This window comes from Chelonoidis abingdonii, chromosome 7, assembly GCF_003597395.2.
Source record: "Chelonoidis abingdonii isolate Lonesome George chromosome 7, CheloAbing_2.0, whole genome shotgun sequence".
In the NCBI taxonomy this organism is placed as follows: Eukaryota; Metazoa; Chordata; order Testudines; family Testudinidae; genus Chelonoidis; species Chelonoidis abingdonii.
Genome location: NC_133775.1, coordinates 75,733,343 through 75,747,611, shown reverse-complemented (window position 1 = coordinate 75,747,611; position 14,269 = coordinate 75,733,343). Strand labels below are relative to the sequence as shown.

The 14,269-nt window shown below is 50.4% G+C and overlaps 1 protein-coding gene across 1 annotated transcript in view; it reads right to left on the bottom strand.

The window, feature by feature from the left end:
- The window catches only part of ECSCR (endothelial cell surface expressed chemotaxis and apoptosis regulator), a 44,784-nt gene that overhangs the window by 18,699 nt on the left and 11,816 nt on the right, over positions 1–14,269 (bottom strand). Inside the window, exon 2 of the mRNA XM_075068290.1 lies at positions 1,589–1,633. Within this exon, the coding sequence (XP_074924391.1) occupies positions 1,589–1,633 (45 nt within the window). The remainder of the gene's footprint in view (positions 1–1,588; positions 1,634–14,269) is intronic.

The following is a 14,269-nucleotide window of genomic DNA, read 5'->3' as shown; positions in this document are numbered from 1 at the left end:
AATAATTATCAACAACTTAATTTTCTGGTTTTGGCTAAGATATTGATTTTTTAAAAAAAAATATTGAAATTGAATTCAGGATTGTTAGCAAGCATTTTTGGAGAACAAATTTGTTAAATGACAATCTAAATGGCAACACAGTAGTGCTTTCATGCTTGGCTCACCCCCCAGCCTGCTGGTCCAACAGCTGCAGTAGAGGAGGAGATAGGTAGAAAACTGCAGGACCCCAAAATCCACCTCTTGGGGTGCAGAGTGACAACAGCAGCAGCAAACCCTCAGGTCCTATTACATGCCAGTTGGCACCACTGCCAGCCCAACAGACCCTGGTGAAGTTAGCACAGCATCTGATTTCAGGAATGGGGCACCTATGGAGCCACAGCAGCTCATCCTGCCTTGTGCAACTCCCTCCGGATGAGATGGATCGCTGCCAGCCCGGGGGAGAGATGCGCTCCCCAGCTAGGGTGACCAGATCCAGATGTCCTGATTTTATAGAGCCAGTCCTGATATTTGGGGGTTTGTCTTATATAGGCACCAATTACCCCCCACCTAGGGTGGCCAGACAGCAAGTGTGAAAAATCAGGACTGGAGGGTGGGGGGGAATAGGAGCTTATATAAGAAAAAGACCCAAAAATTGGGACTGTCCCTATTAAAGCGGGACATCTGCTCACTCTACCCCAGCTCCCTGTCCTGATTTTTCACACTTGCTATCTGGCTATCCCCAGCCCAGCCCTCTGTGACCATTCCAATCCTGGCTGCCTGCGAGGAAGTGAGTTACTTTCACTGCCATTCCTCAGCAGGCAGCCAGCCTCCCCTCCCCTCGCAGCACCTCACCTAACCCAGCCGGGACAGAGGGGAGCGGGGGGAGAGGGGTGCTCCATGGGGGGGAGGGGGAAAGGGGGGTACTCTGTGGGGCAGGAGGGAGAAGAATGGACGTTATGGGGGACAACAAAGGATACTGCCAGAGCTGCAGAGCCTGCCTCACCTCACGCTGGGGGAAAGAGTCACACTCACAGGTGAGTTCCTTCCCAGAGATCCCAGCAGCCAATCCCCTCCCTCAGACTGTGCTGCATTCAGCTTCTCTAGGATCTAGCAGCCCTGCCCTTACATGCTCCACTGCTTCCCACCTGTCCGGGCTCCCGGCAGAGTGGTGCCCTAGGCAGCTACCTATTCTGCCTATGGCTGAGGACGGCCCTTGGGGGATGGATCCCATCCCAACCTGGGTGTGTGGGGGCAGTTCAAGTAATGTAGCTTTTTCACAGACTCTCCATCCCTCCAGTTGGGATCCCAATGTCTATGCCCCCATTCCTCCCCACACTCTACATGATGAGCTTGGTGGAGTTGGTGCAGAGCTCAACTCCACCACGGGCAGGGGATGGGAGGCGGGATGAGGGGGAGCCAGTCCACCTCCATGCGCCTGCCCCTTGCATAGCAGAAGCACCACACTATGCTGGGGTCCTTACATTGCCCCTACAGGCAGGGGTGAATTTCATCCTAAGGAGTAATCTCAGCTGTTCTCTAAACAGTGGCTGCTCTAAGAGACACATATGAAAAGGGAGGGGCTGAGATCCTGGGATGATTTGTTTTTTACCTGCTGGGCCGCCTCTAGTGAGAGATGCAGTTATGGTCTCAGCATCTGAAAGAGAAAAAGGCAGCTTGTTAATGAAATAATGGGCTGGTATTTTCCCTGAGGCTGGCAGGGAGGGGTTTCTTTTGGCAGAGCCCCTCTGGCCATTCTGGCTCCATTTGTGACAGGTTTCTATAAATCCACCCCTAGGCGCCTGGCTCTGTGTATGTGGGAAAGCCCCTGTTTGTCTAGGCAGAAAGCAGCCTCAGAGCCTGCAGGGCATTCTGTGGATCAGGTTTGGGGAAGCGGGTACAGCTGAGAATACCTTGCCCCTCCCTAGTCCCAAAGGAGGACTCATCCCTCATTCTCATCCCCACCCTCTAGGTTTCTGCTAGAGGAATGAGTCTAGTTCCCAGTGAGGCTCTGTAGACGGGAGGCAGTGGAGCAGCACATCCCCTATTCACCCTTGCCAATGCCCTCTTCCTCACACAAGTACTGTCTCCTTGGGTGTAAGTGAGGTTACAGCTGCTTTGCACCACCATAGCCAAGGAATTGTCTACAGCTGGAATGTCTTGCTCATGATCAAAACCCCCAGCAGCTCAGTGGCAGAGGCAGGACTGGAACCCAGGAGTCCTACCTCCCCTTCCCTGTTCTCTAGGCAGAATCTGGCCTCGCACCAGACCAGAGAAGTAGAGGATGGAGGGAGTAGTCACACATAGCTGTAAAAGCAATGAATCCTGCAGGGGAAGTGATCCTTAGGATTCTACAGTTCCAATCAGTCCCATGCACAGCAGTATCATTGCACGTAATAGAAACTGAAACAGGCACAGGCCACAGAGACTTTGCACCCATTGTTCCAGGTCAGTGCTTCAATACTAGGGTGAAAACTGCTTTGCAGGTGCCAAGAGACAGCACCGAGAGTTTGAATCAGCCCCATCACGACACAGGCTCCGTCCTTATTTACAGTGCAAGCCCAGAATGTACCCTAGTGTTACTGTTCTCATGCATATATGCGTGCGTGTGCTCATACAGAGTGTATGCCGGCATGGTTGCTATTACGCACAGACAGAGAATATCCCTGGATTATTATTAAGCACTCGTGTGCGTGCACACAAACACACACACACACACGAGAAGGGAAGATACAGAAGGAATGATAATGATCCCTTACGACACTAGCATTTTTCAGGCTTCCAGCCAAATCAATGGACATAATTACTTTGCCAAAGCGTGGTAACAGAAGAGAACGTTGGGCATCTCCTCCCACGCAGCTCACGTGACTGAAAGCCAGAAAGCAGCCCGACAAATGGGCTGCTGACACATTGTTCTTGTATCATCTCTCTGCAAACCACATTACTGACATTGTTCCACTAGTTGCAGCCAAGTGAATTATAACAGTTCTGAGAGCATGGACTGAGTGCAGGATTCATGATGTGCACAACTATTCAGTATGAACTGACCTTCCACAATGCCCCCAAGATGTGAGGTCAGAACCAGGGGCGGCTCCAGGCCCCAGCACTCCAAGCGCGTGCTTGGGGTGGCAAGCCGCGGGGGGCACTCTGCTGGCGCTGCGAGGGCAGCAGGCAGGCTACCTTCGGCGGCTTGCCTGAGGAGGGTCCACTGGTCCCATGGCTTCAGTGGACCTCCCGAAGGCGTGCCTGCAGAGAGTCCACTGGTCCCGCTGCTTCGGCGGACCTCCCTCAGCAGGCAAACCGCTGGAGGCAGCCTGCCTGCCGTGCTTGGGGCAGCAAAATCCCTAGAGCTGCCCCTGGTCAGAACTAATGATAATTAACTAACAATTTTACCATGATTCCCTTCCCTGGATTTCCCAGGGTGCTTGGCCTCTCAGTATTGTCTGTTAGGTGATTGCTGTTCCTTCACACTCCAGCTCCAGGACACTTGTGCTTACATGAGAATCTCTGCTTTTATTTGACAAAAAAATAAAAAAAATTCTAGCCCTCTTGGTTGTGGAGAGATGCTAGAAAATGAGACCTGAATGTACCCCAGAGCAGTCGTGGTCAACCTGCGGCCCATGGGCCAAACGCAGCCCGTCAGGGTAATCCACAGGGTAATCCGGCCAATGCAGAGAGCCACTGGGAGCTGTGGGCTGCCGTGCAAGTGTAAACAAACTGTCTTGTAGCCCACCAGCACACTGCCCTGTATGGGTATCACTTCCATTACTCCATTTCATGAGCTACTCATGGGAGATCAGCGTCTGCTAGGCTACTGCTCCCTACCCATGCAGGTGGGCGAGGGGTATGCTGGTGGGGAAGGGGGACTGACCAGAACTTTGACTCCACTCCTACCCCCAGTGGCTGGCCAGAAAGTTGTGCTGCTGTGGAGAAGATATTAATCTGCAGTGGGCATAGGCACAGCCAGAATAATGGATAAGCAAACTAGGCACATGGCTATGGCCCAAATTCAGAGGGAGTGCCTATATTTTTAAAATATATTTATTTTATTTAACTGATACAGATTTGCAGGCAAAGTGAAAGACCCTCACTCCCCTGCATGAATGGCATTGTGACCTTGTAACACTGCTCAAATGTGGGCCTTTCAGTTCACGTGCAAATTGGCACCAGTGGATGAGTGGGCAGATAATTCTTACTCACAGCTGAGACTAGCTTTGCCTTTCCCAACCCCACCAAGGAGAGAGGAGGGGGTTGGGTAAAGAAACCACTTCCTCCTCCAACCAGATAGGGGCCCAGGTGTGTATGTCCACCTAGGGCCCAGCGATGAGTTAATTCAGCCCTGGGTATAGCACTGATTTAGATCACTTCTCTCCACGGGCAAGGGGAGAACCAGACAGTGAGGTCCAAGCCTTCAAAATGATTTTGCTGGCCTGTCTGAAAGAGATTGAGTGGTCTTAATTATTCAGTGATGACAATCGGTCAAATTTTCAGAAGGGCCTAAATCCCATTTTTAAATAGAATGCAGGCACATAGGACCAGATTTTAAAGGAATTTAGGTCTGCTCCTAGCCTAAATGCCATTGACTTTGGGCAATCACATCCTGGCCCTGCTGAACCCAAGCTTTTGGGGCTTTCATAGTTTCCAAGGCCAGAAGGGACCATCTGTCTGACCTCATGTATAGCACAGGCCAAAGAACTTCCCTGAATGGGTTCCTGGTTGACCCAGAGCAGATCTTTTAGAAAAACATCCACCATGACCCTTGGTAAGTTGTTCCAATGGTTAATTACCCTCACTGTTCAAAATTTACACTATATTTCCAGTCTGAATTTCTCTAGCTTCAGCTCCCAGCCATTGGATCGTGCTTGTGTGGCCCCCGGGAGCTTATGCTTGGTGCATGTTTTTCGGATGGAAGCCCTTCAACTAGAAGGTTTTTTTCCAAAGCCATTTTAAAAGTATCCCAGCCAGATGTTGAGATTAACAGCACATACAATTTGATGTATAAATATTAAGCCATAGATTTCTTTCCAGCTAAAGTTTCTCCCTTACCTGGAAAATGCTCCCTTGCTTTTTTGCTCTGTGGTGACAAAACAATTGAAACAATTTGCATCAAATCTCAATGGAAGTTAGTCTGCACTGACAACAGCTGCTGGGCCACAATCCCTCCCACGCCTCTTAACAGGCATTGCTGCGATGTTAATACCCTAAACATCAGGGTTTGTAAATATCCTACCTGAACAATACTCTGCTGCAACTGTACCACAGAAATTTCCCCAAAAGTAAATAGCTCTTCTTTCCCCAAACTGTCACTTTCCCAAACCGAAGGCACCATTCTGTCACCTTGCCTAGACGACTAACTGCCTGTAACATAACATTTTCTTTTTTAGATTAAGCCATATTTTTTAGAGCACGCGTATCACTCCAAGCACCTGAAATTTCTACAATAGCTATTGTTTATGCTTGGTAACTTCCAGACAGCTGAGTTGGGGCTTAATGCACTTTTAAGAGAATTGGCATCTGGGTTGGCAATTGACGTATACAGTTTTCAGCCCAGTTGAATAGAAGTCCTAAAGCAGCTAAGCCCGGAAATTGGACATATGGGAATGAGGGAGGGCAGGGGGAGAGGAGGAAGCTCCCTCCTGGCAAATAAAGGAAAGGGGAAGGTGACTGCAACTGCTTTGGCCACCCCAACCCACTAGATCTTAGTGAGGGTCGTGTTGTGTTGCTGCTTTGTACAGCTAGAGGGAGCTCATTCTTCAGTACAGTATACCATCAACATGCTAGCTCCGATTATAGGAAGGTCAACAAAAGCCTTGAGGATTTCTGGAGACCTTTGTAAGCTTGAGCCTGCAGGACACCAGTGAGACTGAGCTAGCCAGGCTCCTGGCCTCACTTAGGAGCTGGCCCTTTAAAGCAGGAAAGACAGAATGGGATTTTTCATCCAGTTAGCTGACCTGTTGAGCAGTGGGCTGATCAGCCCTACTACCTGATGGAAGTACCATGCGCTCAGACAGGCAGTCATCACAAGGAAGTGGTCTGCCAGGGGGAGGGCAGAGATCCATAGAAGGTACCATTAGATCTAGTTGGACCTCCTGTATAACACAGGCCAGAGATGTCCATCCAGCTACTCCTGCACTGAGCCCAATAACTTGTGTTTGAGTAAAGCATCTCCTACAGTAAGGCAGCCTGTCTTGTTGAGAAGTTTTTGAGATGGAGAATCTGCCCCTTCCCTTGGCGGTTTGTTCCAGTGGTTAAATCAACTTCACATTAAAAATGTGCAGGGCCTGATTAATCTTTTGTGGGCTTTAGTGCCTGAATCATGGCATCGCCCCCAAAGGCCCCACTCACGCTCCACTCAGATGCCTCACTTTTGCTCAGCTTCTTCCCCCCGAAGCCATGCCCACGCTGTGCCCTAATCAAGTCACACGTACAGCTATGTCTACACTGGAGCGAAGGTTTAATTTCCATCTCGAGTGGATGTACCCCAAGATAGACAACTAAACTCAGAGCCAAGGAAGCAATGAAAGGCAGCCCAAATGATGGCGCAGGAGTGGAGACGCAAAGGGTGTGTTTAAAGGAAATGCCAAGCGTCCAGGCTTACTGCTGACAGGCTTCCAAGTGGTGAACCCTTGTGAGGGGAGGGGAATAATGCTGACAAAGAACATGCGTGTTGTATGCTGCGGGGGGGAGGGGGGAGGAGTGACTTGGGTCATAGAAGAATACGTTGTATGTGTCTGGAGAGTGCCCATCAATCACACCACAGGTCCCAATCCCCGAAAACAGCCCTTAGGCGCAACTGAAATACAAAGAAGTAACAATAACAGACAGGTTGCCTCCAGCAGGGCTGCAATTACAATAAACATCAGAGCAACTCAAATGACTTGCCACTGAATTTAAGTGCTGCCCAATTACCGTTTTCTTGAGGCGGGAGTGATTTACGGTTAGATCCTGCAGTTTTAGGTGGGGGGTGGGATGCTGCTGAGTGATTCATGATGGGAAATACTGCAGTTTCTGGCCCTGCTGGAACAGGAAAGTCCTGATAACACTGATCCAGGCTCCCCATAGGGCTATAGAGACATGTCACCTCCCTCATTCATGGAGAACTTTTTTCCCCCAGAGGAAGGAGAATTTGGGATTCTATTTGTGGTATTTCTTCTTTAACCTTATTTTATATAGAGAGAGCCACACGTACATTAAAACAATAATGTGATGGGTTTTAGAGATTCCTGGTCGGCAGGGCTGGCTCCAGGCCCCAGCACATCAAGCACGTGCTTGGGGATTGGCCTGCCGTGGGGGGCGCTCTGCCGGTCGCCAGGAGGGTGGTAGATGGCTCCGTTGGACCTCCCGCAGGCATGCCTGCGGAGGGTCCGCTGGTCCCGAGGCTCCGGTGGAGCATCCACAGGCATGCCTGCGGGAGATCCACCGGAGCCGTGGGACCGGCGAGAGGCAGAGTGCCCCCCACGGTGTGGGGCTGTGCTTGGGGCGGCAAAATGGCTAGAGCCGGCCCTGCTGGTCGGTTTTTATTTTTGGAACTTCAGATGTTTCAAGAGTTTTTACTCGCAGGCGTATTTCCCAGCTGCTCTGATGCAGCATAAAGAGAGGCACTTGATTTCTTTAAGAAGGTTACAGTCAGCGGCAGGAACTTAATCAACAGCTGTAGTTCATCTTCTTCTTTGGCACCAGGGGCCTGATCTTTCCCTTGACTTCACTGGGCTTTGAATCAGGCCCCAGAAGGACTCTGCTCAGAGACATGTGCTAGCAGATTGCTGGATTCCTCATGGAGGGGAAATTCATGTCATCCATAAAAAGACTCAGATTTGGGCTTTATGAGGGCAAAGTGCATGGGGTTGGAGGGACAGAACTCCATCCCACCAATGCAGGAGGGCTGTGTAACACCCTGTTCCTTGGCATCACATGTTGAGGGTGTTATGCCACTGGAGTCACATAAGTAGCCCCCTCCTGGCCTGACTCTTGCCTGTTTGGGAGTGGAGTGAAATCCTTCCTTTCTGAACGTGCAAAGAGCTCCCACATTCCCCTAGTGCTCTGCTCTGTAAATGATAAGTACAGGGCCTCTGTGACCTTCTAGCGGCCCTCTGCCCCGAGATCCACACCCCCCTTTGTTTTTTATGAGGTACACAATACATGCTTCCAGAAAAGAGAGTGGAATCATTATCATCATCGCAATAATACTTAGACCTTTCATCTCAGACTTTCACAACACTTTAGCCAAGGTTTTCCTAATTACGAGCCTACATTTAGGCTTCTAAATTAATTATTGAGCCACTTAAGTGACCCAATTTTCAAAAATCCTGATATACACTCGTGGGTGAAACACAGCAGCTGCTAAGCAGCCCACAGCAACAGTAAAGAACAGTTTCTGATGGCATTGAAGGAAAATCCTATATCTCATTGAAGCTGCAGGTGGAGATTCTGCTAGGTAGAATTTAATCTGATGGGTGGAATCCTGTATATAATTTTTGTAGTTATTAGCTGTGACAGATATTGAAACCACATGCAGGATCTTAGACTTTGGGGACCATATTGTTTTAAGTTTATACATCATTGAGGGCCACGGACTGTAGGCAACTCCAGGGTGGTTGAACACTGGAATAAATTGCCTAGGGAGGTTGTGGAATCTCCATCTCTGGAGATTTTTAAGAGCAGGTTAGACAAACACTTGTCAGTCTAGATCAGTGGTTCTCACGTTTTTTCCCATGGATCACTTGAAAATTGCTGAGGGTCTCGGCAGACTAAATGTTGCTTGTACCATTAGCTAACTATTTTAACATGCTTTGGATAAAAGCACTATATAAAAAAAAACTTAATTAACTTTTTGTTCTACAAATAAAAGCACACAACTCATATTTTAATATCAGTAGTCTTACCTTTCTAATGCGATGGATATGCCCTCTCCCACCCTGCTGTGGCAGCCCCCGAGCTGGGGCTGGGAAGAAGCGGGGGTCTCTCCCCCACCACAACAGCCCCTGAGCCGGGGCTGGGAAGGAGGGAGGTCTCTCCCTGGCAGCCACAGCCCTGGAGCTGAGGAAAGTCGCCTCTTTCTCTAGCCGCCACAGCCCAGCATGTCCCAAATTCCCCCTCATCCACTCTTCTCACCCCACTGCCCCCTCGCACCTACCCCTTATTCCCCCAAGGCCACCATCTCACTTTACATGTGCATCTTCTCCAGGGTCCAGGCACCTAACTAATGGAGCCATGCCTGAACGGCTCCATTAATTAGGTGGGTGGCCCTTCATTTTCTTGTGTGCAGCTGCCCAGGCACGCACCTTAGAAAGAACCATCCGTGGACCACCTGAATGGAGCTCATGGACCACTGGTGGTCCATGGACCACAGTTTGAGAACCTCTGGTCTAGCTAATACTTAGTCCTGCCATGAGTGCAGGGAACTGGACTAGATGACCTCTCAAGGTCCCTTCTAGTCCTATGATTCTATGGGGAGGAGAGCTACCACAGCTTCTCCAGGCATTAAACACAATGGGAGTCGATTGCGGGAATCACTCAGGCTGTAAACAACTCCAGAGAAGTACAGTTAGCTAGGGGGGCTTGCAGAGATTAGTTCATACTGGGGGGGTGGTTTCAGAGACCAGCAGACAAAGAATCTTTTCTTTAAACAGCCTGAATTTAAACTGATCCAGGGACTTCTTTCTGATCCAGCAAATGGACACACCCACCTGGCCAAGGATTAACCCAACCCTTGAAGAAAAGGCTGAGTGACCTCTGGTAAGATTTGAGTATGCGTATAGGAACCTTGGTCGTTTTTATGGGTGTTCTTTGTAATGCTTTCACCCAAATATGACTATTCTTAGGCTTTGTGAAGGCTGGCAGGTAACTGGTATACACTGTTATAGCCCCTGGAGAAAGGTTACCCACAGATGCCGGATCCCACTCAGATCTAATGGGGAAAATCACAGTGACATGCAGACGGACTGCTAGTCTAAACCCCCAGGCTGGAGACAGACACCCACAGGTCTCTGGCCAAGAAGTGACGACTAGGAAGCCTGAAACTTTAAGTGGGTGACCTTGAAAAAAACTGGGGTAGGGCTGGGGGTTTCAAAGGTGCAGTTAACCCTGAAAGTGTGACACTATTTATCCATCTTTACTTAATGTACATAGACATGTCTTATCATTCAGCATCATGACCAGGGCCCTTGTGTCTATTAGCCTTGATTATTTATATTACACTAGTAACTATAGGCCTCTATGAAGATCCGGGCCCCATTGTGCTACCTAGGTGTCCATAAGATGGGTGCACAATTGGTTGGACAACTGTACTCACAGAGTAGTTATCCGTGGTTCACATTCAAGCTGGAAGGGCATATCGCATAGGATCCTGCAGGGATCTGTCCTGAGTGTGGTTCTATTAAATATCTTCGTCAGTGATTTGGCTAATGGCATGGAGAGCACATTTATAAAATTTGTGGATGACACCAAGCTGGGAGGGGTCACTAGTGCTTTGGAAGACAGGAGTAGAATTCAAAATGATCTTGACAAACTGGAGAAATGGTCTGAAATAATAGGATGTAATTAAATAAGGGCAAATACAAAGTACTCGCTTAGGAAGGAATGATCAGTTGCACAAATAGGTCATTGCCCATTTTGTAAGTTCCTGCTAAGGCGCACACCTGATCAGCTGCACAGGAGGCCACCAAGGGCCTTGCACTTACCTCCTGCCAGCTCTGGGGCTGCTGCGGCAGGGAGAGAGGAGGACTCCCTCAGCGCCAGAGCTGCTGTGGCAGGAAGAGGGGCCTCTCCCTCCCAACCCCAGAGCTGCTGCGGCAGGGAGAGAGGAGCACTCCCTCAGCACCGGAGCTGCTGTGGCAGGAAGAGGCGCCTCTCCCCCAGTCCAGGTGCTGCTGTGGGGGGAGAGGGCTGAGGGGAGTCCTGTCTCCCCACTGCAGCTCCAGGGCAGCCTGAACCCCAACCCCGCCAGCCCCACCCCAGAGCCTGCACTCCCAGCTGGAACCCTCACCCCCTCACACATTAATCCTCTGCCTCAGCCCTGAAACCCCTCCCACACTCGGAACCCCTCAGCCCCATCCCTGCCACACATCCCCTCCATATTGGTGCACATAACAAAATTCATTCTGCACATGGATGGGAAAAATTAGAGGAAACATTGGCAATGACTGTCTAGGAAGGAGTACTGCAAAAAGATCTGGGGGTTCTAGTGGATCATAAACTAAATAGGAGTCAACAATGTAATAGTGTTGTACAAAAAGAAAAAAAAAGCGAGCATCCTTATGGGATGTATTAGCAGGAATGTTGCAAATAAGGCACAAGAAGTAAATCTTCCCTCTACTCAGCACTCATAAGTCCTCAGCTGGAGTACTGTGTCCAGTTCTGGGCACCATACTGTGGAAAGATGTGGACAAATTGGGGAAAGTCCACAGGACAACAACAAAAAACTATTAAAAGTTCTAATCAAGAGCTTTAATCACAGCTCCATGCTCCTAGCAGAGGGCTGGTTCTCATTTGTTCCCTACTCACTGGATTTGCTTTCTAGATGCTTGTGCTGGAGACGGATCAGTGTTCTATGGGAAGTCAATCAAAAACCATTTGACTCTTTAAAAATAATAAAAAAAGGCAGCAAGCCAAAAGGCCAAACAATGCGAGGAAGCGGCGTGTGTGGGACGGGAGGGCCACGTTACGGTACTTGTCGAATCCTGTTTACTAATTCCATTGAGTCAAGCAGCTAGCAATGCATGAGGGGCATGTGCTTCCTTCCAGTGCCCTCCTGAAGGCTGGGCCTAGGAAAGCTGCCTCCTGCATTTGTCCGCCCCCACGCCAACATTCCTCATCATCATCAGCTTTCCAAGTGAAACAGATCTGTTCTGTGAAGCCGTGTCCTCAGAATAGGTCCCTGGCCGCTGCCAGGAGATCCCCCACCCAGCCGGCACTTCCAGTTTCCTAAGCACACCTCTGTTTGGAAAACTGTGGTGTGTTTGCTCTGGGTTCCCATGGCAGCGGTGCTCTCGGCCTCTCTGCTGTGTGGTTGCTTGGGTCTGTCTGGCTTGGCCTGGGGAAGGATCTGCTGCTTGCCATGTTTGAGTGAAATAGGCTGAGAAAAACCTTCTGTTCAGGCTGGGACTAGAAACCCACTGCAGCTCCCAGCCCAGCTAGCTGATGGATATTGTCTAATCCAAGCATTGTCCACGAACAGAGCTATCATGCAGGGTTCTGACAATCTTCACTCCGAAAATGGTGCATTTCTAGCTAATAAAATTACAGGATTGTCACCTGTCTGTGCACTCTGAAGTGTGGACTGTCTGTTGAATCAGGGTGAAGCCATGGAACAGATACAAGCATGGCTGAGAGCATTCTTTGTTCAGAATATCCCATGGTCAATCACTGGGATTTCACTGTCTGGTACGGTCCAGTTTTTAAGTTCTCAGCCATTTTGACTTTATGAATTACACCTGTGCGGTGTACAGTTGCAGCAATGCATGTATCTAGGTTGTGCCAAGAGTCCTAGACCCTTGCGATATTAGAGGTACTCAATCAATCACCCACCTTACTCTACAACTAATTTGCATGCAACAGTTTCATTGGTTGTATGAGGGAAACTGCACACATGGTGGATTACTTGGCTCAGCGGCTACACCAGTGCAACAATACAGACTTCCAGCTATTAGTTATTTTGTACGAAACTTTCTTTTTGTACTGCACTTTTACATTTCAAAGGAGTCTGCTGGCATCAGGGCTGGCTGCCATTTTGTCCTCAGAGCTGCTGCAGCATGTTACAGAGGAAACATACACTGTGCTCCCTCTTGGAGACTCGCCTTTGTTTTTTTCTCATTTTATTCTGGCTGGCTCAGCATTAACACCCACCTTGAGGGCTTGGATTTCGGCAGAGAGATGGTGAGGGGGTGGATTTTTCTAATTCCAATTCCTTTCCCCTTCCCCTGTTCTTCCTCGCCAAAGCTGAGGGAGGAAGGGAAAGTACCTGATGAAGCAGGCCTATCTGAACTCATCCACTTCATGCCCTGGGGAGTTGTGTAAACACCTTCACCAGCTTCCATCTGAGAGCAGTCTCCTCTGCCCGCACTAAGGAATGTGCCCAGATGTAGCTGTGCTGTGGTCCCTCACAAAGGGATTAGGCAAGGTGAGGGGAAGAGGAAGAAGGCAGAGGACAAATTCAGTCATCCAGGACATTAGCTTCCTGTTCCACATCATTGAGACAAAGGATTCCGTGTCACCTTCCCCAGCCTCACCTTATAGCTGCTGCTGGGGTGGGGGCAGTGGTGAGCTGGAGCCAGTTCCCACTGGTTAACAAGAACCGGCTGTTAAATTTAGAAGCCGGTGTAGAACCCGCTGTTAAAGGGGCAGGCGGGCAAACAACTCCAGTCCGCGGGCCACATCTGGCCTGTAGGACTGTCCTGTCTCCGGCTCGCCTGAGCTCCCAGCTGGGGAGGCTCCTGTGGCCCCTCCCCCGCTTCCCTCCCCCCCTCACGGAGCCTCAGCACACCGGGCCACCGGCGCCAGTGCTCTGCGCAGCTCTGCAGCTCCTGCCGCTTCGAGCGGCATGGTAAGGCGTGGGGCTGCGAGCTCCAGTGGGCTGCGCAGCATCCTTACATGCTGCCCTGAGCAGCATGGTGAGGGGGCTGGGCCAGGGCTGGGAGGAGGGGTTGGATAAGGCAGAAGCCTGGCAGGGAGTGGTTGGAGGAGGCAGAGGTTCTGGGGGAGCGGTCGGGGGATGGGGGGGTTCAGGTAGGCATGAGTTCCGGGGGTCTGTTCAGGTGGTGGTGGATGGGGTCAGGGCAGTCAGGGGACAGGGAGCGGGGAGAGTTGGGTAGAGGGTGAGTTCCTGGGGGGCAGTTATGGTGGGGGGGTCTCAGGAGGGGGTGGTCAGGGGACAAGGAGCAGAGTGGGTTGATGGGTTGAGGGTTCTGAGGGGGGCAGCCAGGGGCAGGATGTGCGTAGGGGTGGGATGGGGAGGACGGGCTGTTTTGGGAGGCACAGCCTTCCCTACCTGGCCCCCGATACAATTTTGCAACCCCGATGTGCAGGGCCAGCTTTAGGGAGTGTGGGGCCCAATTCAAACAGTTTAGATGGGGCCCCAGCAGGGATGACTTTAAAAAAACATGTAAAAAAACACGTGGGGCTTGTAGTCACCGGGTGGCGTGCCGAGTCTTCGGTGGCAGGTCCTTCACTCACTCCGGGTCTTCGGCAGCACTGAAGGACCCGCCGCCGAAGTGCCGCCGAAGACCCAGTAGGGAACCGGTTGTTAAGATTTTGGCAGCTTATCACTGGGTGGGGGCACAAGACACAGCGCTCCTAC